Source organism: Schistocerca serialis, chromosome 1 (genome assembly GCF_023864345.2).
Source record: "Schistocerca serialis cubense isolate TAMUIC-IGC-003099 chromosome 1, iqSchSeri2.2, whole genome shotgun sequence".
NCBI classification, from domain to species: Eukaryota; Metazoa; Arthropoda; class Insecta; order Orthoptera; family Acrididae; genus Schistocerca; species Schistocerca serialis.
In genome coordinates, this window is record NC_064638.1 from 1123668226 (window position 1) to 1123689729 (window position 21504).

At 41.6% G+C, this 21504-nt stretch overlaps 1 protein-coding gene across 1 annotated transcript in view; it reads right to left on the bottom strand.

Moving 5' to 3' along the window:
- Nucleotides 1-13885: 13885 nt before the first annotated feature.
- The window catches only part of LOC126455806 (protein NPAT-like), a 122936-nt gene continuing 115317 nt past the window's right edge, over nt 13886-21504 (bottom strand). Inside the window, exons 11-12 of the mRNA XM_050091570.1 lie at nt 16303-16392; nt 13886-13959 (exon numbers count right to left, since the gene is read on the bottom strand). Coding sequence (XP_049947527.1) covers nt 13886-13959; nt 16303-16392 — 164 coding nt within the window. The remainder of the gene's footprint in view (nt 13960-16302; nt 16393-21504) is intronic.

Below are 21504 nucleotides of genomic sequence, written 5' to 3' on the forward strand. Positions count from 1 at the left end.
ACAGCTAGTGTTGATTTTGTTCTAGTGTAGGCATGGTGTGGTATTTAATCATTGTAGTGTCCATTCTCAGTGACATAAGTTAAACATAACACATACTATGTTAACAAGTGACCGCTATCTTTATCGAAGTGCGCAAATTTTTCAAACACTGCCACCTTTTTAAGTGCACAACAATCTAACAGGACACAATACGACTAGTCATTCGAAATGCAATTTTTCCATACTACATGTTACATAACATTTTCTGAATATTCTATCCAGCATTTTTCATATTCTCATCCATTTAATGTTGCATAAGAGCAATCACATAAATAAACTATGAATAATGTCATAACACCTCTGTAACACAATTACCTACATGCTTAGCAAGTATACATATTTTTTTTATGAAAATTTATCTGAAATGTCAAACACAAGTACAAAGATAACCATAAACATTGCAACATTATTAAGTTGGAAAGCAACAAAAGACACCCAGACATGAAGTATATTGCGTATTTGGGTATGTAAATGATTAGCATTTCAGCACTAATGTGCACAGCAGATACGGTGAAACCCCTATTAAAACTGAGGAAAATGCAGAATTGAGAACGTTACAACTCCACAAATACAAGCAAAAACATATATAATTGGCATATATGATTAAAAATCGCAATCCTCATCAATATGTTGTGTAAGTGGAGGAAATTAAATGTACAATACACTGTTTACACAATAATTTGTAGTAATGAATTTTATCAGTTCTTAAAAAATCACAAATGTGTAACAGCAAGTAAAAATTAGTCAAAAATTGGAATTGGTATCTGAGTACAAGTTAATTGAGCTATTTTCTGACACAATATGACCCCATCATATCTCAAACATGCGTTTTTGAGAGACCTTTGCTTTGTGCTCACACACAAAAAAAAGCAAAAATTGATGAACACAATGAATTAAGCCAAAAACTGTAAAGTGCAGTGAAGGTGTCAGAATTTAGGGGCCCTGAGCTTGAAACATGTTTCTGGCTATTTTATGTTGACACCATTTAGGAACGTGTTTCGATGAATGGAAACGTCTGTCCATAGCAGTGGCAGTACAGATAAAAGGAAACAATGTTTCAGCCCAGCTAGTGCATGTCACTACTGCAAGAGACGATTTTTATGTTGCATGGCGTCGTTCCCCCCATGAACCATGGACCTTGCCTCAACGATACAGATAGACGTACCGTAGGTGCAACTACAACGGAGGGGTATCTGTTGAGAGGCCAGACAAAAGTATGGTTCCTGAAGAGGGGCAGAAACCTTTTCAGTAGTTGCAGGGGCAACAGTCTGGATGATTGACTGATCTGGCCTTGTAACACTAACCAAAACGGCCTTGCTGTGCCGGTACTGCGAACAGCTGAAAGCAAGGGGAAACTACAACCGTAATTTTTCCCGAGGGCATGCAGCTTTACTGTATGGTTAAATGATGATGGCGTCCTCTTGGGTAAAATATTCTGGAGGTAAAATAGTCCCCCATTTGGATCTCCGGGTGGGGACTACTCAAGAGGATGTCGTTATCAGGAGAAAGAAAACTGGCATTCTACGGATCGGAGCGTGGAATGTCAGATCCCTAGATCGGGCAGGTAGGTTCGAAAATTTAAAAAGGGAAATGAATAGGTTAAAGTTAGATATAATGGGAATTAGTGAAGTTCGGTGGCAGGAGGAACAAGACTTTTGGTCAGGTGAATATAGGGTTATAAATACAAAATCAAATAGGGGTAATGCAGGAGCAGGTGTAATAATGAATAAAAAAAAAAAAAATAGGAGTGCGGGTAAGCTACTACAAACAGCATAGTGAACGTATTATTGTGGCCAAGACAGAAACAAAGTTTATACGCCAACTAGCCCTGCAGATGACGAATAAATTGAAGAAATGTGTGATGAGATGAAAGAAATTATTCAGGTAGTGAAGGGAGACGAAAATTTAATAGTCATGGGTGACTGGAATTCGAGTGTAGGAAAAGGGAGAGAAGGAAACATAGTAGGTGAATATGGATTGGGGGTAAGAAATGAAAGAGGACGCCGTCTGGTAGAATTTTGCATAGAGCATAACTTAATCATAGCTAACACTGGGTTCAAGAATCATAAAAGAAGGTTTGTACACATGGAAGAATCTCGGAGACACTAAAAGGTATCAGATAGATTATATAATGGTAAGACAGAGATTTAGGAACCAGGTTTTAAATTGTAAGACATTTCCAGGTGCAGATGTGGACTCTGACCACAATCTATTGGTTATGAATTGTAGATTAAAACTCAAGAAACTGCAAAAAGGTGTGAATTTAAGGAGATGGGACCTGGATAAACTGACTAAACTAGAGGTTGTACAGAATTTCAGGGAGAGCATAAGGGAACAATTGACAGGAATGGGGGAAAGAAATACAGTAGAAGAAGAATGGGTAGCTCTGAGGGATGAAGTAGTGAAGGCAACACAGGATCAAGTAGGTAAAAAGACGAGGGCTAGTAGAAATCCTTGGGTAACAGAAGAAATACTGAATTTAATTGATGGAAGGAGAAAATACAAAAATGCAGTAAATGAAGCAGGCAAAAAGGAATACAAACATCTCAAAAATGAGATCAACAGGAGGTGCAAAATGGCTAAGCAGCGATGGCTAGAGGACAAATGTAAGGATGTAGAGGCTTATCTCACTAGGGGTAAGATAGATACTGCCTACAGGAAAATTAAAGAGACCTTTGGAGATAAGAGAACCACTTGTATGAACATCAAGAGCTCAGATGGAAACCCAGTTCTAAGCAAAGAAGGGAAAGCAGAAAGGTGGAAGGAGTATATAGAGGGTCTATCCAAGGGTGATGCACTTGAGGACAATATTATGGAAATGGAAGAGGATGTAGATGAAGATGAAATGGGAGATACGATACTGCGTGAAGAGTTTGACAGAGCACTGAAAGACCTGAGTCGAAACAAGGCCCCCGGAGTAGACAACATTCCATTGGAACTACTGACGGCCTTGGGAAAGCCAGTCCTGACAAAACTCTACCATCTGGTGAGCAAGATGTATGAAACAGGCGAAATACCCTCAGACTTCAAGAAGAATATAATAATTCCAATCCCAAAGAAAGCAGGTGTTGACAGATGTGAAAATTACCGAACAATCAGTTTAATAAGTCACAGCTGCAAAATACTAACCCGAATTCTTTACAGACAAATGGAAAAACTAGTAGAAGCCGACCTTGGGGAAGATCAGTTTGGATTCCGTAGAAATGTTGGAACACGTGAGGCAATACCGACCCTACGACTTATCTTACAAGAAAGATTAAGGAAAGGCAAACTTCCGTTTCTAGCATTTGTAGACTTAGAGAAAGCTTTTGACAATGTTGGCTGGAAAACTCTCTTTCAAATTTTAAAGGTGGCAGGGGTAAATTACAGGGAGCGAAAGGATATTTACAATTTGTGCAGAAACCAGATGGCAGTTATAACAGTCGAGGGGTATGAAAGGGAAGCAGTGATTGGGAAGGGAGTGAGACAGAGTTGTAGCCTCTCCCCGATGTTATTCAATCTGTATATTGAGCAAGCAGTAAAGGAAACAAAAGAAAAATTTGGAGTACGTATTAAAATCCAGCGAGAAGAAATAAAAACTTTGAGGTTCGCCGATGACATTGTAATTCTGTCAGAGACGGCAAAGGACTTGGAAGAGCAGTTGAACAGAATGGACAGTGTCTTGAAAGGAGGATATAAAATGAACATCAACAAAAGCAAAAGGAGGATAATGGAATGTAGTCTAATTAAGTCGGGTGATGCTGAGGGAATTAGATTAGTAAATGAGACACTTAAAGTAGTAAAGGAGTTTTGCTATTTGGGGAGCAAAATAACTGATGATGGTCGAAGTAGAGAGGATATAAAATGTAGACTGGCAATGGCAAGGAAAGCATTTCTGAAGAAGAGAAATTTGTTAACATCGAATATAGATTTAAGTGTCAGGAAGTCATTTCTGAAAGTATTTGTATGGAGAGTATCCATGTATGGAAGTGAAACATGGACGATAAATAGTTTGGACAAGAAGAGAATTGAAGCTTTTGAAATGTGGTGCTACAGAAGAATGTTGAAGCTTAGGTGGGTAGATCACATAACTAATGAGGAGGTACTGAATAGGATTGGGGAGAAGAGAAGTTTGTGGCACAACTTGACTAGAAGAAGGGATCAGTTGGTAGGACATGTTGTGAGGCATCAAGGGATCACAAATCTAGCATTGGAGGGCAGCATGGAGGGCAAAAATCGTAGAGCGAGACCAAGAGATGGATACACTAAGCAGATTCAGAAGGATGTAGGTTGCAGTAGGTACTGGGAGATGAAGGAGCTTCCACAGGATAGAGTAGCACGGAGAGCTGCATCAAACTAGTCTCAGGACTGAAGACCACAACAACAACAACATGGTGTCGTTTGTTGTATAGAGTTGTTAGGTCTGTCTTTCTTTCTTCCTTCTTCTTCTCCCCCCCCCCCCCTCCTTGCCCCCCCCCCCTCCCCCCTAGCAATATTAAGTTTGGAATTCCAGTGAACAAGGTAGCTGACTATTGAGTTGTTATCACTGTACAAGGCTGACAGCTGCTTGTGTAATATACAAAGGAAGCAGAACAAGAATAGCAATTAAACACAAGGGATGTGGGATAGCACCACTATAATTCTCTATATACGTAAATGATTTGGCAGACAGGATAGGAAGCAATCTCTAGTTGTCTGCTGATGTTGCTGTCACGTGCGGTAAGGTGTCATCATTGAGTGACTGTAGAAGGATACAAGATGACTTAGATGAAATTTCTAGTTGGTATGTGAATGGTAGCTAGCTCTCAATATAGAAAAATGTTGACACAGTCACAGTGCAACGCAATATGGAATGAAACAAACATGTGAAGATTGTGGTAGGGAAGGCGAAATGGTCAACTTCGGTTTAGTGGGAAATTCTAGGGAAGTGTGTTAAGTGTGTTTCATCTGTAAAGGAGACTGCATATAGGACACTAGTGTGCCCCATTCTTGAGTACTGCTCAAGTGTTTAGGATTCGTACCAGGTTGGATTAAACGAAGATATTGAAGCAATTCGGAGGCGGACTGCTAGATGTGTTACAACTGAAGAACAAAACACAAGTGTTACAGATGTGCTTCAGGAACTCAAATGGGAATCCCTGGAGGGGAGGCAACATCCTTTTTGAGGAACGCTATTAAGAAAATTTAGAGAACCAGCATCCGAAGCTGACTATAGAACAAATCTACTAACCCCAATATATATTGCGTGTAAGAATCATGAAGGTAAAATATAAGAAATTAGGACTCTTAAGGAGGTATATTGACAGTAGTTTTCCCTCGCTCTATCTGCAAGTGGAACAGGAAAGGAAATGACCAGTAATTATACAAGGTACCTACCGCCATGCACCATACGGTGGACAGCACAGTATCTATGTAGACACAGATGTAGATACAGATACTCCGCAAGCCACCTTACAGTGTGTGGCACGGGGTACATTGTGAACCAGTGTCACTTCCCCCTTCTCTGTTCTAGTCGCATATGATTCAAGGAAAGAATAATTCCTGCCCTGTGGGCTCGAATCTCTCTAATTTTGTCTTGAAGGTCTTTTCACAAGATATACATAGGAGGAAGCAATATATTGGTTGACTCTTCTTGGAACATACACTCTCAGAACTTTAACAGTAGAACATACTGCGATGCAGAAAGCCTCTCTAACAGCATCTGCCACTGGACATGACTGATTGTCTCCATGATGCTTTTACACCTACTACATGAACCTGTAACGAACCATGCTGCTCTTCTTTGTATCTTCTCTATTTTCTCTATCAGACCTATCAGATATCGATCCTATAATGACGAGCAATATTCAAGTACTGGCCAAAAAAATATTTTGGATGCTACTTCCTTTGTTGATGGACTACATTTCCTGAAGATTCTTCTTAGAATCTCAGTCTGGCATCTGCCTTACCCCCGGTAATTTTATATGGTTGTTCCAATTCAAATCACTCTGTACACATACTCCTAGAATTTTATGGAAGTAACTGCTTCCAGTGATTGTCCTGCAATCTTGTAATCATACAATGAAGAGTCTTTCTGTCCATGTATTCGCAACACGTTACATCTGTTGATGACGAGGATCAGTTGCCACTCCCTGCACCAAGTGTCAAATCTCTGCAGGGTTTTCTGCATTTAGCTACATTTTCTTGCGTTGTGACTTTTCCGTATACAATAGCATCATCTACGAAAAGCCTCATGGAACTTCCAACATTATTTACTGGTTCATTTATATACACTGTGGAAAGTATCAGTCCCATAACGTCCCCTGGGGAACACCAGAAATTACTTTTATACCTGCTCCACTCAGGACAACATGCTGTGATATGTTTGCTAGAAATTCCTCAATCCAGTTGCAAAATTAATCTGATATTCCATAAGCTCAGATTTTGTACCTAACAGTCAGTTTCAACTGACAAGCTGTTGTTGCAAGACAGGAGGAGGAAGAAAAGACGGAGAAGACGTCCACGAACAAAGACCACTGGACAGGACTTAACTGTTGACATTATACTATTAATAGCTATAGCAAGCACAATCACACTTAAAACAGTACCTCGAGTGACACTGTTTTCTCATCAAAGGCAGCCAGAGGAGATGTCACTGATTCCTTATTTAAAATATCGTGGCGAAAGGAAGGGGTGAAAACAGATGGGAAGACATACTCAGAAGCCCCATTTGTGGGGCTTTGGAATTATCACAGCATACTACAATGGACATGATCATGACCAAGTGATGCATCACGAGGCACAGATAATGTAGAATCCAGTTCTCACATGAAAAAGGGGCAGTTGTAGGCTTTATCATTGGCGGAACTAAAGTCCCAACTGCTCCTCTCAGCAGCCACTGTGTAGTGTATGGAAACAGGATACTGACTTGCAATGGTGGTAAACCTGGCAAAGCATTCCACCACTGCAGATTGTTATAGGAACTTCTGATCCTCATTCCAGCAGCCATCAGACATCTCCTGCTTCTCCTAGAAATCCTCCCGTTGGTCTCCCATATGACTGCACTTTTGGTGTTGTTCAGTAACTGTTGCCACAACTTTTTCATCCTCTCTCTCATAATTAGACAACATTTCACTCTTCCTACCCAAAAGGCTGCGAGGTTCCCTGCAGTTGGCCAGCACTTGAACCAACACAAGCCTGCCTGGCCTGATCACAGAGTAGCATTTGTCGCTCCACCAAGGGGCAGGCTGCCGTTTTAGCTAACCTGGAGGCTGTGGAATGGATGCTTCAGCAACATGGTGGATCAATTTGGTAACATGATCTGCCCACCTGGATGCTGTTGTGCAAGCTGCCACCAGTCTAGAGGATACATGAACTGTTTTATTGTTAATTCAATTATTTTTTCTTCACTTTTCATTCACTGGCAGTACTTCAGTACTACCTCTCATGGCCTATGTGCCAGATCCAACTGTTACCTCAGCAAAAAGGCAATTTATTCTATTTAAGAATGCTGTGTATATTCAAATCTCCACAGAGGAGGAAGGGGTGGGAGCACTGAGTAATGACTTCACTGAGAACTTCTTCGTCTAAACACATTGTGAACCTACGATGAACATGGACCAATATTGTGACTGTTTTAGGATGTTGGTGAAGGGAGAGGCGTGGGTTTGTACAGACGGCTTATAAAAACCTTCTTGTGGAGGAAGCAACCTGTAACGCAGGGGCATCAACTGTTTAAAAATGTGTCTCCTGGGGACACACATGCATTGCTCTTCCTTCAGCTAAGTCTTAGATCCTTCACAAAAGTTCTGGAACCATTGATGTTCACTGTAAGATAGGAACTGTATTAGTGGTGAGGTTTTTTTTCTGTTTTTCCTACATTGTTTTGAATTTTTAGCACAGAGGGGTTTACTTGAGGAACTTGCTGGTTCCCTCATGAAGACATCGACACCTGTACCGTGGATAGTGTGGTCATTGTCTGATCCATCAGACAGGACCAATGTCACACGATTTGACCAATGTCACATGAGCTGATGGTTTTGGACTGATTTTCATCCCCAACTCGGGACTTTGGAGATGGCTGTAATACTGGTTTTACAGGTTACAATGACAGGACAACAGTCATTGCACTGATCCACTAATTAAAGCACCTGGCGCTTCTCAGGCTTCTTATATGAGGCAAGATCAAATAGAGACAAATTTTGGTAACTAAATTTTGATTACTGAAAATTAATTAAAATTTAATCTTCTTCCATAAACCAATAGATTTTTAATGCCTTTCAAAAAAATATGCAACTCTATTACATCTACAGCTATACTCCGCAAGCCACCACACGGTGTTTAGCAGAGTCCTTCTGGCAGTACTATTTTTTCACCCCTTTCCTGTTTCGTCCATGGTACATGATAAGCATGATTTTCTGGTAAAGCTCCAAATGCGCTCTAATTTCTCTGCTTTCTTGCCGTGATCATGTCAGAAGAGGTAAGTGGAAGGAAGTAATGTCTTTCCTGACTGTTCTTGGAACATAAGCTCTTGAAATTACCAGAGTAAACCTATTTGTGATGCACACCACTTCTGTAGTAGCATCTGCAACTTGGATTTGTTAAGCATCTCCTCCACAGTGCTCTTGTACCTAGTGAATGATCCAATGACAAGACATGCAATTTTTCGTTGGATCTTCTATATCTCTTCTGTTAACCCTACTTGGTAGGCTAATGAACGCCTTTTCGAGAAAAAAATAAAAATAAAAAATAAAAAAAAATCTCTACTACATCTACAGCCATACTCTGCAAGCCACCATACAGTGTTCAGCAGAGAGTCCTTCTGGCAGTACAATCAATTTTGACAATCAGTTGAACATGAATGAATTACACTTCCTTCAGATTCTCCCATTGAATCTCAGCACAGTATTTGTTTTTCCTACTATCTGAATTATATTGTCATTCCACTTCAGTTTGCTCCATGTGGTTAGTCCTCTGTGTTTAATATAGTTACTGTCTCCAGCCATTTGTTGCCACTAGCATAATCCAACAATAGTGAATATCTTAGTCTATTTATGTGCAATACATTAAATTTATTCATAGTCAGCATCAACTGTCAGTCCCTGTAACAACTGTCAATCTTCCACTGCTATTCCTGCCTTTCAGGACAGTCTTCTAGAATTGTAACCTTCCAACAGATAAAAGCATTGTCTGCAAATAGCCCTGCAGGGCCTCCAATATTATCTACTAAATCGTTAACATAAATTGTAAATAGTAACAGCCCTATGACATTCCCTTCACATCTGTCAATTTTATTCCATTAAGAACAGTGTGTTTAATTCTGCCTGCATGGAAGTCTTGAATCCAATCACAAATGTGATCAGATACTCGGTAAGTTTGTATTTTGTTTGTCAAAAAATGGTGCAGAACTGTACTGAATGCCTTCCGGAAGTCAGGGAGCACAGCTCCAATCTGGGCACCTTTGTCTATGGCACTCTAAAATCTTGTGAAAAGAACACAGTGGGTTGAATTTTGAAAGAGCTCTGTTAGCAAACTCCATGCTGAATTAAGTATGTCATAACATATGAGCACAAATCTTGTTCCAGAATTCTACAGCAGACGGTTCCAGAAGTCTACAGCAGACGACATCACTGATACAGGCCCATTATTATGTGCTTGTGTCCAGTGATCCTTCTAGAAAACGGAAATGACCAGCTCTTCTTTTCCAATCATTAGGTATCCTGCAGTGGTCCGGACCAACAATGAACTACTGTTAGAGGAGGAGCAAGATATTTCACTTGAACTCTGTTGAACCTCACTGGTGTATTATCTGGCCCAGTTGCTCTCTGATGTTAAGCAGTTTTAGTTGATTTTCTGTCCCAGTACCTGCAATTTTGGTATTCATGTGATGACTGAAGTGCAGAATTGTATAACAACCTTCCACAGTAAAACAATTTTGGAAAGCCAAATTCAGTATTTCGGTCTTATCTCTGCCATCTTCTGTTTTGGTTCCAATATGATCACTGAGTGACTGAATGTGTGAATTCAATCTGCTTACTGATTTAACGTAAGGGAGAAAAAAAACTTATTGGGAATTTGAGTCAAATTCTTTTGCAAAATTTCACTTTCTAATTCATCAAATTCTTATTGCATTGCTCTCGTTCTGCTCTTTTGGCTTCATCAGCTTCTGTTTGCTTGTTAGGTTTTGACTTCACTTAAATAGTAGAGGCTTTCTATGTTATCACGGCAATACTGAACCACAGTTGGTCTTTTCCATACCCCACAACCCTGCTCAGCACATGCTAATCTAAGGCCTACTGAGGAATGCTTTTGAGTTTTACTATTTGGCTCCACATCTTCATTCTTAGAGCTGAGTATTTCATGATGACTACTTATATATTCTGCAGTTTATCTCTGGTTAATCTTGCTAATAAAAGTATATCCTTACTTTTTTAACATTCCTTGTAGAATCCGTAGTCAGTGGTCCTATTACAGCCTTATGACCAGTGGTTCTCTCCTCGATATTAACTGATTAGAAAAGTTAGGGTCTGTTACTTATAGGTGGTCGCAGACATTGCCCTCACGTCTCTTTCTATCTATCTGTATGAAGTCATTTGTAGACTGGACTTTCAGAATGATCTCACATGAATCCCTTCCTCTTGGAACAATTTAATTATGTGGCTCTCCCATTCTATAGTTGGCAATGTGAGGTCTCCTCCTATTACAACAGCATGGTCAGGAAACTTACTTGTGATACTGTCCAAATTGGCTCTAAAGTGCTTTGCCATCATAACTCCTCTCCCAGGTCCTCTATACGAGGTTTGTCCGGAAAATACGTATAAAAGTTGAATAATGTCTTTATGTTACAAGTGGCAGTCACCGCCAGGTGGGACTACTGCTGTAATCAATCCCATCAACGCTCAGTTCGAGTCAGAGCACTCTGCGTGAAGGTGGGAGTGTGCAGCAGCTTGCTGACAGTTACCCTTTTTCACCTGCCGTCAGCAAGGAGCTCTCTCTGATTGAGGAACAGCGCATCAACATCAAGTTTCTTGCATAGCTAGGCAAGAATGGCCGTGAGATTTTTGAGTGTTTGAAACAGGTTTACGGAGACAATTCTCTGAAGGAACCAACCGTGAACAAGTGGTTAGAAAGGTTTCGGGATGGCCAAGAAGAAGTGAATGATGGCCCTAGCCCAAGACGCCCGTCGACATCGAGTTCCGATACAAATGTTGAACGAATTCAGGCTTGTGTTCTTAAAGACCATAGATTGACAGTCAGAATGATTGCTGACGAGCTGTCAATCCCCAAAACAATCGTTCACAAAATCCTGACACAAAAACTTGAAATGAAGAAATTGTGTACGAAAATCGTACCGAAGCTCTTGATGCCAGAACAGAAAGCAAAGAGCGTTGAGTGCTGTGAGGACTGGTTGGAAGCAGAGGAACGAGGGGACTTTCTCAACCGAGTCATCACTGGAGACGAGTCCTGGTTTTACGAATTCGATGCGGAGTTCAAATCTCAAAGCAAGGAATGGAAACTAGCAGGAGAACCGAGAACAAAAAAGTCGCGAAAATCAAGGTCCAATGTGAAGACAATGTTGATTGTTTTCTTTGATTCTAGGGGCATTGTTCACAAGGAATTTGTCCCTCCCGGCCAGAGAGCGAACGGAAATTTTTATGTTGAAGTTCTGACATGGCTCAGAGCTCATATGGCCCGAGTTCGATCAGAGTTGGCAAAAGGGGGCAGGTGGATCCTTCATCACGACAATGCACCCGCTCACACGTCGCTCGTTGTGAGCGAGTTTTTGGCCCGAAGCTCAATCACCGTGACAGACCACCGACCTTATTCACCCGATTTAGCCCCGTGTGACTTCTTCATGTTCCCGAAATGCAAAATGGTGCTTCGGGGGCGGCACTTGGGAGATGTGGAAGCCATCAATGCGGAAACGACACGGCAACTGAACAACATCACAACTGAAGACTTTGAGGATTTGTTATCAACAGTGGAAATGGCGTTGGCAGAAGTGTATCGCATCTCAGGGCGAGTACTTTGAAAGAGACCATATTGTAATAACTGAATAATTGTAAAATAAAGTTATTATTCAACTTTTATACATATTTTCCGGACAAACCTCATAAAAGCACCCAATTACCATTTTGAACCACTTTTGATGCTTCAATTTCACTCAAATTATTTCACGTTCAGAAACTGTAATAGCCCCAGTACACACAACAGAATTATTTACAGTAATAAATATGGCACTCCAACTGGCATCTAGTTTATCCTTGAGCTATCTTGCAAGAGCTGTAGTAATTCTGCATTGTCAAAAATCTTCAATGAGTGGCCCCAGCATGACAAGTCTACGTTATAGGCTGGATGATAGAGATCAGTCCAATGAATATCTTCCAATGTTTGTTGGATTATTGTTGTGGTGTAAGGTCTGGCGCAACTGTAGATGAGTAACAGACTTCTGACATGGATGCTGTGCCTTTTTGGGCAGTAGGCAGCTCAAGCTCGGCAAAGGAGATTATGACAGCAGGCATCATTAACGGTTGGTGTTCCAGCAGGAAACATGTTTGCCATTGCCTTTGCAGTCACAGAACACTGTGGCCAAGATCTTAGTAGCAAACAACCTACAACTTTTGTTAGCGCATAAGAATCGACCACTTTTGATGTCTTCTCTCCTGCTTTTGTGCCCCCTACCGATCTCTCTCTGGCCTACCCTTCTTGTTAAAGCCTATGATGTCGTGTTTGTTCACATTTATATTTCACATAAATATCAAGAGGTTTTGAGATGCAGCTCTGCATCAGTTTTAAAATTATACAGGAAGTAATCTGGTGTTGCTTTGTTTAAGGAACTTTCTGAAACACTGACAAAGGTGGTTTACTCAAAAATGAGACAGAGTGGAAAGGGAGGAGGAGGAAATTACACTTTCACTTTTGAGTGACACTAATTCGTGGTGACTTTCAAAACTGTGACTTGTGCAGAAATTCAGTAGTGTTTCCTAAAGGAGTGTGTTTAAAGTTATGTCATTGCACTGTTTCAAATTTTTTTTTTTATGTGTGATTATCATTCATGTGTTTTATGATGGGACAGTGCAAGTTTTGCTTTTGGTGTGATACTGCCATCTGTTTTCTCTCTGTGATCACAAGGGTTCGGCATGGGACGCTACATCATGACATCATCTACTGCAGACAACTGACTCGTGGGAGCAGTACTACGCCACTTAACATAATATCAGCATTTCGCATACCTTCCACAGAGCAGCATTCCCAGCCTACATTGTGTGGTTCAGCTGCATGCTTGCCTCACCATTGCAGACAGCATGGGAGCGGTCTGGTTGTCAACAAGGCCATATGGAGTGGAGTGACAACACAAGTATTCACTTATTGTGATAAATTTACAGTGCCAGTCAGGTTATTTACAAAGAAGGGTACCCGTGAGTGCAATGAGTGATTAAGATAAAATAGTGCAACATAAAGCGTTTTTAAATCTGGATATTCCAAACTCAGAGGTACTTATGTAGTTAGATACATACACCATGTGTCACAAACCTAGCTCTGCTCCCTTCTACTTTTCTTTTTCATTTTAGTATTGCCTAACTGTCTGCATTTATGTATTTAACTTGGGAATATATATCTCCTATGTATATATTCCCTTCAATATACATTCCATTAAGGATAATGAAGCTTGCTTAATGAAAGATGAACAAGGTACAGTAGGATGAACTGAATATTTTCATTTACAAAAAAATTTAATTGCAATTAGTGAATGGCTGAAAAGTTAATATACATTTAATTATTTTGTTAATTTCCTTTCTTAAAAGTCAAACTATGCATTTGTTTTAATGAAGAAATAGTTATTGATTTTGAACTAAAATTTGCATGTTAATTAATAGTGATACATTAATTACCACGTCTCTTTATCATGGGCACGTGCTGCCTTCGCCCCATCCCCATCCCAAACACTTTCTTGAATATCGCCTGAGAGATTGTTTCCTTAATGTCATAAAAACTTTAAAGTAAAGTTGTGTTTCCATGAGATGACAGCTATTAAGTGTAAATATTCTTGTGCCTTTTACTCTACCATTACACAGTATTTAAGCGTTCTTTCTTTCCTATCTACTGGGGTCCTCTTTTACTGATTAATTTTACAATAAAATTTCATGTCACCATAAATCTCCATGCATAATTTATTTTTTTAGCTCCAGGAACGTGTGAGGACCCTATATCCTCCCACATTGATATATTGGTTAATCTTCACAGCATTTGGCCATAAACACATCAATATGTTTCATTGCCAATTACATATTATGTCGCTGGTTCAGCTGAGATCAGCATTTGACCATTGACAATATTCTGAAGTAGTGATTGTCATCGCTTGGCACAAGTACACAGCATGACAGTCTGAAGTTGTGTTGCATAAAATTTGTAGATGTGCGCATCGGCAGCACCTGGTTGCCCGCACTTACATGTTTTTGGATACAATCATTCCTATCGCATTCCGATGATCGTAAGGTCTCAGTTTGAAACAAGCAAGGTGGCATGTGGATTATAGCTGGAATTGAGAGTAATTAAAACATTAAATTCTTCATTTGTGTGGCTATAGTGTCCTTAGTTGCTTCATAATTCTTGAGGGTATTTTTGGTATGTTGTTGCAAAAACAAAAATATTTGATTTTTTCACCAGACGCGTTTCACTGTATTGTGGTAAAGCATCGCAACAAATCACTATAACAAAAAAGTGGCATACAGTGACCCACCACAACAAATTCACTCTTACAATAGGAAACATATTCAAAAAACAAGGCATAAACATTTCTTACAAAACGAACAATTCCATACAAAAGCACATCCCAAAACTAAAATTAAAACCAGACAGATACCAACAAAGTGGCATCTATCAGCTCAGCTGCAGAGATTGTGAGAAGATGTACACTGGAATGTCTGGCAGGACATTTGCCCAAGATATAAAGAACACATCAGAGCATTCAAATATGGTACAAATCATTCAACATTTGCTGATCATCTAAAAGAAGAAAACACCATAGACCAAGCAATATTGAAAACGATATGAATATCATAACAATCAGTAAAGACAGACACCTCCTCCCTTTCCAAGCAAATTCCCACACACAAAAAGCATTAACACAAAATAAACAGCTGCTCAATGACCAGATAAATATTGGAAACCAGACTCTATACAGAATAACTGATGAAATTACACACAAAAGAAAAGAGCCTTTTCCCATCCTTCACCCCACCCCACCCCAGTCACAGTTTCATTTCACTCTTGCACAGCACATATAAATACACAGAAACATAATTAAATAGAATTACACACATACAACAATCTAATTTAAAAAAATGTTGTAGGTCAAAGACGAAGTAGCAGAAAGCTTATGTTGGCAACACTACATCACACAAACAACACCACATACTTGAAGCACAAAAAGAAACAGAATACAGTGGTGCGCATAAAAGAGTGGTGTGAGAAGTGCATTGTGCTGCAGAACATCTAAAAACTAGACAAAAACTATCAGTGTTAAAAACAGAGAAACATTGATGTGCTAGCAGACCGCATTTCCCGATGTAAGCAAGAAATCAGCCGAAAAATCACCTCAGTATAAATCAACCTATCCTTAACAGACAGTTTTTCGATCTAAAAAGCAAATCAAAATGTAAATGACTTAATTACAAACCACTTATGATGCTTTACTACAATAAAGCGAAACGCGTCTGGTGAAAAAAATCACTCATATTTGTAGTTGCAACAACAGACCAAAAATACCCTCAAGAAGTAATTAAAACAGTTTTAAATTAGTAATGATTTCAGTAATAAACTGTACAGTCTGTGATTAGCTAAAAACTATTTTTACTCAACTCTGTCATCGTCCACTTTCTAAACATTACCAGCACAAACAAAATTTTATATATATATATATATATATATATATATATATATATATATCATCAAGTCCTTGGAGCGGAGAGGAAAGATATAGACAAACGAAAGTTCTGGCCAAGACGAATGTGCGATCATTTGAATTGATAGAAGGTTAATTCCCAATAGTGAGTTCAAAGAACATTTGGTACCAACAAGGATTCAAATGCAATTATTTATACAGCATTCCTTGATATAAACTATCTAGACAGCATTGCAGGATGAAATCACTTTCAGATAGTGAGTGTTCTTCTTACATTTTCACAGCAGTATTTCCTCTGTCTCTGGTTAGGCAAGATATGTCCAACACACTGTATACTTAATAAATGTATCAATACAAGCACTAAGCTTTTTATAAATAGCTAATTAATGACCATCACTTACCTTGAGTTTCTCTTACCGCTATTTTAGAACCCTTAGGTGCAATTGAAAGTGGCTGACTTGCATCAATTGTTGTAAAATTTGGAGACTGATCTGTCAAGCAAGATGCATAACAAATATTAGAGAATATAACAACTGCAGCTGGTGTATACAACTACTTTTTCTTTTCTATGTCACTTCAGGGTACACACACACACACACACACAGGGCAGGGGGGGGGGAAGGAGAGAGAGGGAGAGTGGGGGAGAGAGAGAGAGAGAGAGAGAGAGAGAGAGAGAGAGAGAGAGAGGGAGAGAGAGAGGGAGAGGGAGAGGGAGAGTGGGAGGGAGAGGGAGAGTGGGAGAGAGGGAGGGAGGGAGGGAGGGAGGAGAAAGGGGGAGAGAGGGAGGGGAGGTGGAGGAGAGAGAGAGAGAGAGAGAGAGAGAGAGAGAGAGAGAGGGAGGGAGGGAGGGAGGGGAGGGAGGGAGGGAGGGAGGGAGGAGAGAGAGAGAGAGAGAGAGAGAGAGAGAGAGAGAGAGAGAGAGAGAGCAGAACGTAGAATGTGAGAGAGAAGAGAATGCTAAGAAATTATTTTCTCGGTCCAAACAGTGATAAAATTTGTAAGCAAATAAAAGAAACAGGTAACACTACACTTACAAAAGAATGATAATTGGTGCACAAGTGCTCTTAAAAGATCTATCTTCGTGTGAAAAAGGGGCTGAAGGAGAGGGGGCTACAGAGGGTCGCTGGGAGAGGGGGGGGGGGGGGGGGGGGAGGCAGACACAGACAGTAAGAGCATAGATAACAATGAGGGAATGGCTGGACAGTACCTACCTTTAGGAGGCAAAATTCCAAGTACTGCCGATACAACATACATTTTTATATAAAAAAAACAACACCACACATTCCACCATCTAAAAAGTGATCCCAACCTCATAATCTTATCTGCTGAAAAGACTCGACCACTGTGGTTATGAACTGCAGGATTATTTGCAGAGACAATCCCCAGTTGTCAGGTAAGTCCACCAACAAGCCTGCCATAGTGACTCCATTCCTGAAATCCAGGAAGATCTCCAGTCCTTCCTCAAATCCTTAGGTCTATCCAAGAACCTCTCCTCTGTGCGTATCTTTCTCCTCATCTTCACTGCTCCCTGTACTCCTAACTTCAAGAGCTTCCTACAGTACATAAACTCGACCATATGTATTACCTGTAACCTTCCTCCTACGTAAAAGGCAATAATCATTTCATCCCCTGACTCCCCAGAGTTCCTGTTCCTTTGCCACCAGGCCTACCTGCTTATTACTGCTGATAGCATCTCCCTGTACACTAACATTCACAATGCCCGTGGCCTTGCCACTACTGAACACTACCTCTCCCAGCACAACTGACTCGAAAGCTACTACTTCTTCTTGGTCATCGCGACCAACTATGACGCCACTCACAACTATTTCTCTGTTGACGGGATCACCTACAAACAAATCCTTGGTTTAGCAATGGGCACCTGCATGACAAAATCCTATGCTGACCTCTTCATGGGTTATATAGAGGAATCCTTCCTAACCACCCAAACTCCCAACACCCCCCCCCCTCCCTCCCCCCCCCCCCCCCCATTTCAGATCATTGATGACATCATGATAATCTACCTCCCTTCATATCAACCTATACCAAGCATCATACACATCAAACTTACCAACTGCCAACAACAGTCCACTTCAACATCTGTCACCCATTCAACAACAAGAAATCCTTTCAATATAGCCTAGCCACCCCCGTTCACCACATCTGTAATGACGAGCAGTCCCTCTCTAAATATGTCAAGGACCCTACTGAGACCTTTACTATGCAAAATTACTCTCTCAAAGTTGTCTAGAAATAGGTCATATGTGCCTTGGGTCAAGTCACCTACCATGCCTCACATAACCACTGTCTGGTCACAAAGGAGTACTCGCCTCATGAGTCAGTACCGTCTACAACTGTAACAACCAATTCACATTCTCTGCCAAGGTATCCACTATCTATCACATGCTCTGAAATCAGAAATATCCTCCCCACTATCCTTCCCAATGCTGCCACGGTGGTACTCTGCTTGCCACCCAATCTATGCAATACCCTTGTCTACTCCCACTGCATCCAATCCATTACCTCACAGCTCATATTTTATGTAGGAGGGTAGGTTCCAGGTAATGGGCTGAAGTGTTGGTCTACAAGAGCAGAGATTTTCAGTGGAGACACAGTAACTGGCCACAATGGTGTTTCCTGTGTGATTGGGTTTATGGACTTCAGGAAGCATGTAAAAGGTAGGATTGCAGGGAGTGGTATGGGTGAGGAGAGAGATGGACTCCAGGAGAGTTTCTGGAAAGGGCCTAAGGATTTGAGGAGAGACTGGAGATCCTGCTGGATTTCTGGAATGGGGTCACTGTGGCAAGGTAAGGTTCAAATGGCTCTGAGCACTATGGGACTTAACAGCTGAGGTCACAGTCCCTTAGAACTTAGAACTACTTAACCCTAACTAATCTAAGGACATCACACACATCCATGCCCGAGGAAGGATTCAAACCTGCGACCGTAGCCATTGCGCAGTTCCAGGCTGAAGTGCCTAGAACCGCTCGGCCACCCTGGCCGGCGGCAAGGTCCTTCTGCCACGTAAATCTTTTGGTTCAAAACAACAGTGTTGAAGCCTTTGTCTGCAGGTAAGATTATACTCAACAGTTCCTGATCCTTTACCACATGGAGCCCTGCTCGTCACTACTGATGCCACCTCCCTTTACACTAACATCCCTAATGCCCATGGCCATACCACAATTGAACACTATCTATCCCAACGCCCGAAGGATTCCAAACTAACAACCTCCTTCCTAGTCACCATGACCAACTATATTCTCACCCACAATTACTTCTCCTTAGAAGACACTACCTACAACAAATCCGGGATACAGCTACGGGCACCCGCATGAGGCCATTCTATGCCAACCTATTCAAGGGCCATCTAGAGGAATCCTTCCTAAACCCCTGAATCCTAAACCACTCACGTGGTTCAGATTCATTAATGACATACTTTCCATGTGGATCGAGGGTGAGGACACCCCATCCACATTCCTCCAGAACCTCAACAGCTTCTCCCCCATTCGCTTCACCTGGTCCTACTCAATGCAACAAGCCACTTTCCTAGATGTTGACATCCACCTCAAAGATGGTTACATCAGTATCTCTGCCCGTATCAAACCCACTAACTACCAGCAATACCTCCACTTCAACAGCTGCCACCCATTCCATACCATATAGCCTGAGCATCCGTGGCCATCGCATCTGTAATGACGAGTGGTCCTTCACGAAATATACTGAGGGTCTCACTGAGGGCTTTACAGACAGTAATTATCCTCCCAACCTTGTACAAAAATAAATCTCCCGTGCCTTATCTTTCCAGTCACCCACCACCTCCCAAAATCTCACCGTCTGGCCACAAAGGACCATTCTCTCGTAACTCAATACCTCCAAGGACTGGAGCAACTGAATTACATTCTCTGCCAGGGTTTTGACTACCTCTCGTCATGCCCTGAAATGAGAAATGCCCTGCCCACTATCCTTCCTACCCCTCCCACAGTTGTATTCCGCCGTCCACCGAACATACACAATACACTTGTCCATCCCTACACAACCACTGCTCCCAACCCCTCTCCTCATGGCTCAAATCCCTGTAATAGACATAGATCGAAGACCTGTCCCATGCATACTCCCAAGACCACCAGCTCCAGTCCGGTCACAAACATCACCTACCCCATTAAAGGCAGGGCTACCTGTGAATCTTGTTATGTGATCTACAAGCTAAGCTGCAACCACTGTGCTGCATTGTATGTGGGCATGACAACCAACAAGCTGTCTTTCCACATGAATGGGCACCGACAAACTGTGGCCAAGAAACAACTGGAGCACCCTATTGCTGAGCACCCCACATTCGTCATTTCAATGACTGCTTCACAGCCTGTGCCATATGGATCCTTCACACCAACTACGCAGGTGGGGACCCTCCCTGCAATATATCCAACGTTTCCATAACCTTCCTGATCTCAACCTTAGTCATTTTCCTCACCCACCCAGCGCTTCCCTGTTCTCATTCCAGCACTACACAGCCCTCTATTCCACCAACGCACTCAGTCTTTTTACTTCTCTCCTTTTCTGCTATCCCCCCCCCCCCCCCCAATCCCTCCCGATCCCTTTTCCCTGCCCTCTGTCTAACCTCTCGACTGCACCTAGCTGCACTACCCTCTCTCCACCTCGTCCCTGCATGCTCCCACTAGCAGCACTTCACTGTACTCCTCCCCTACCCTGCTATCCCTCCCACTTCCTGCCCAGCCTCCTCGTTACATCTCCCCCCCATCCGTTGCTTCTCCCATCATGCACTGCTGCTGCTGCTCGTACGTAGTCTGGCTTCAGAGACTGTGGTTGTGTGTGTCAGTTGCATTTACGTGTGTGTGTGTGTGTGTGTGTGTGTGTGTGTGTGTGTGTGCGTGTGTGTGTGTGTGGGGTTGTTGTCTATTTTTGAATTTTTGACACAGGCCTTGTTGGCTGAAAGCTTATTTTGTGACAGTCTTTTTGTTGTACCTATGTACGAAGTATCCTTTTCATAATGTTGTTACATTTCATTGTTTGATTTAGTCTGTAATCTTTTATGACGGAAATTGTCAATATCACTTTTTTATTAGTTAAAATACAATTGACACATTTGGATGTTAATTAACCTTCACATAATGACTAAGACCCCCCATGAACCATAGACCTTGCCGTTGGTGGGGAGGCTTGCGTGCCTCAGCGATACAGATAGCTGTACCGTAGGTACAACCACAACGGAGGGGTATCTGTTGAGAGGCCAGACAAACGTGTGGTTTCTGAAGAGGGGCAGCAGCCTTTTCAGTAGTTGCAAGGGCAACAGTCTGGATGATTGACTGATCTGGCCTTGTAACAATAACCAAAACGACCTTGCTGTGCTGGTACTGCGAACGGCTGAAAGCAAGGGGAAACTACAGCCGTAATTTTTCCCGAGGGCATGCAGCTTTACTGTATGATTAAATGATGATGGCGTCCTCTTGGGTAAAATATTCCGGAGGTAAAATAGTCCCCCATTCGGATCTCCGGGCGGGGACTACTCAAGAGGACGTCGTTATCAGGAGAAAGAAAACTGGCGTTCTACGGATCGGAGTGTGGAATGTCAGATCCCTTAATCGGGCAGG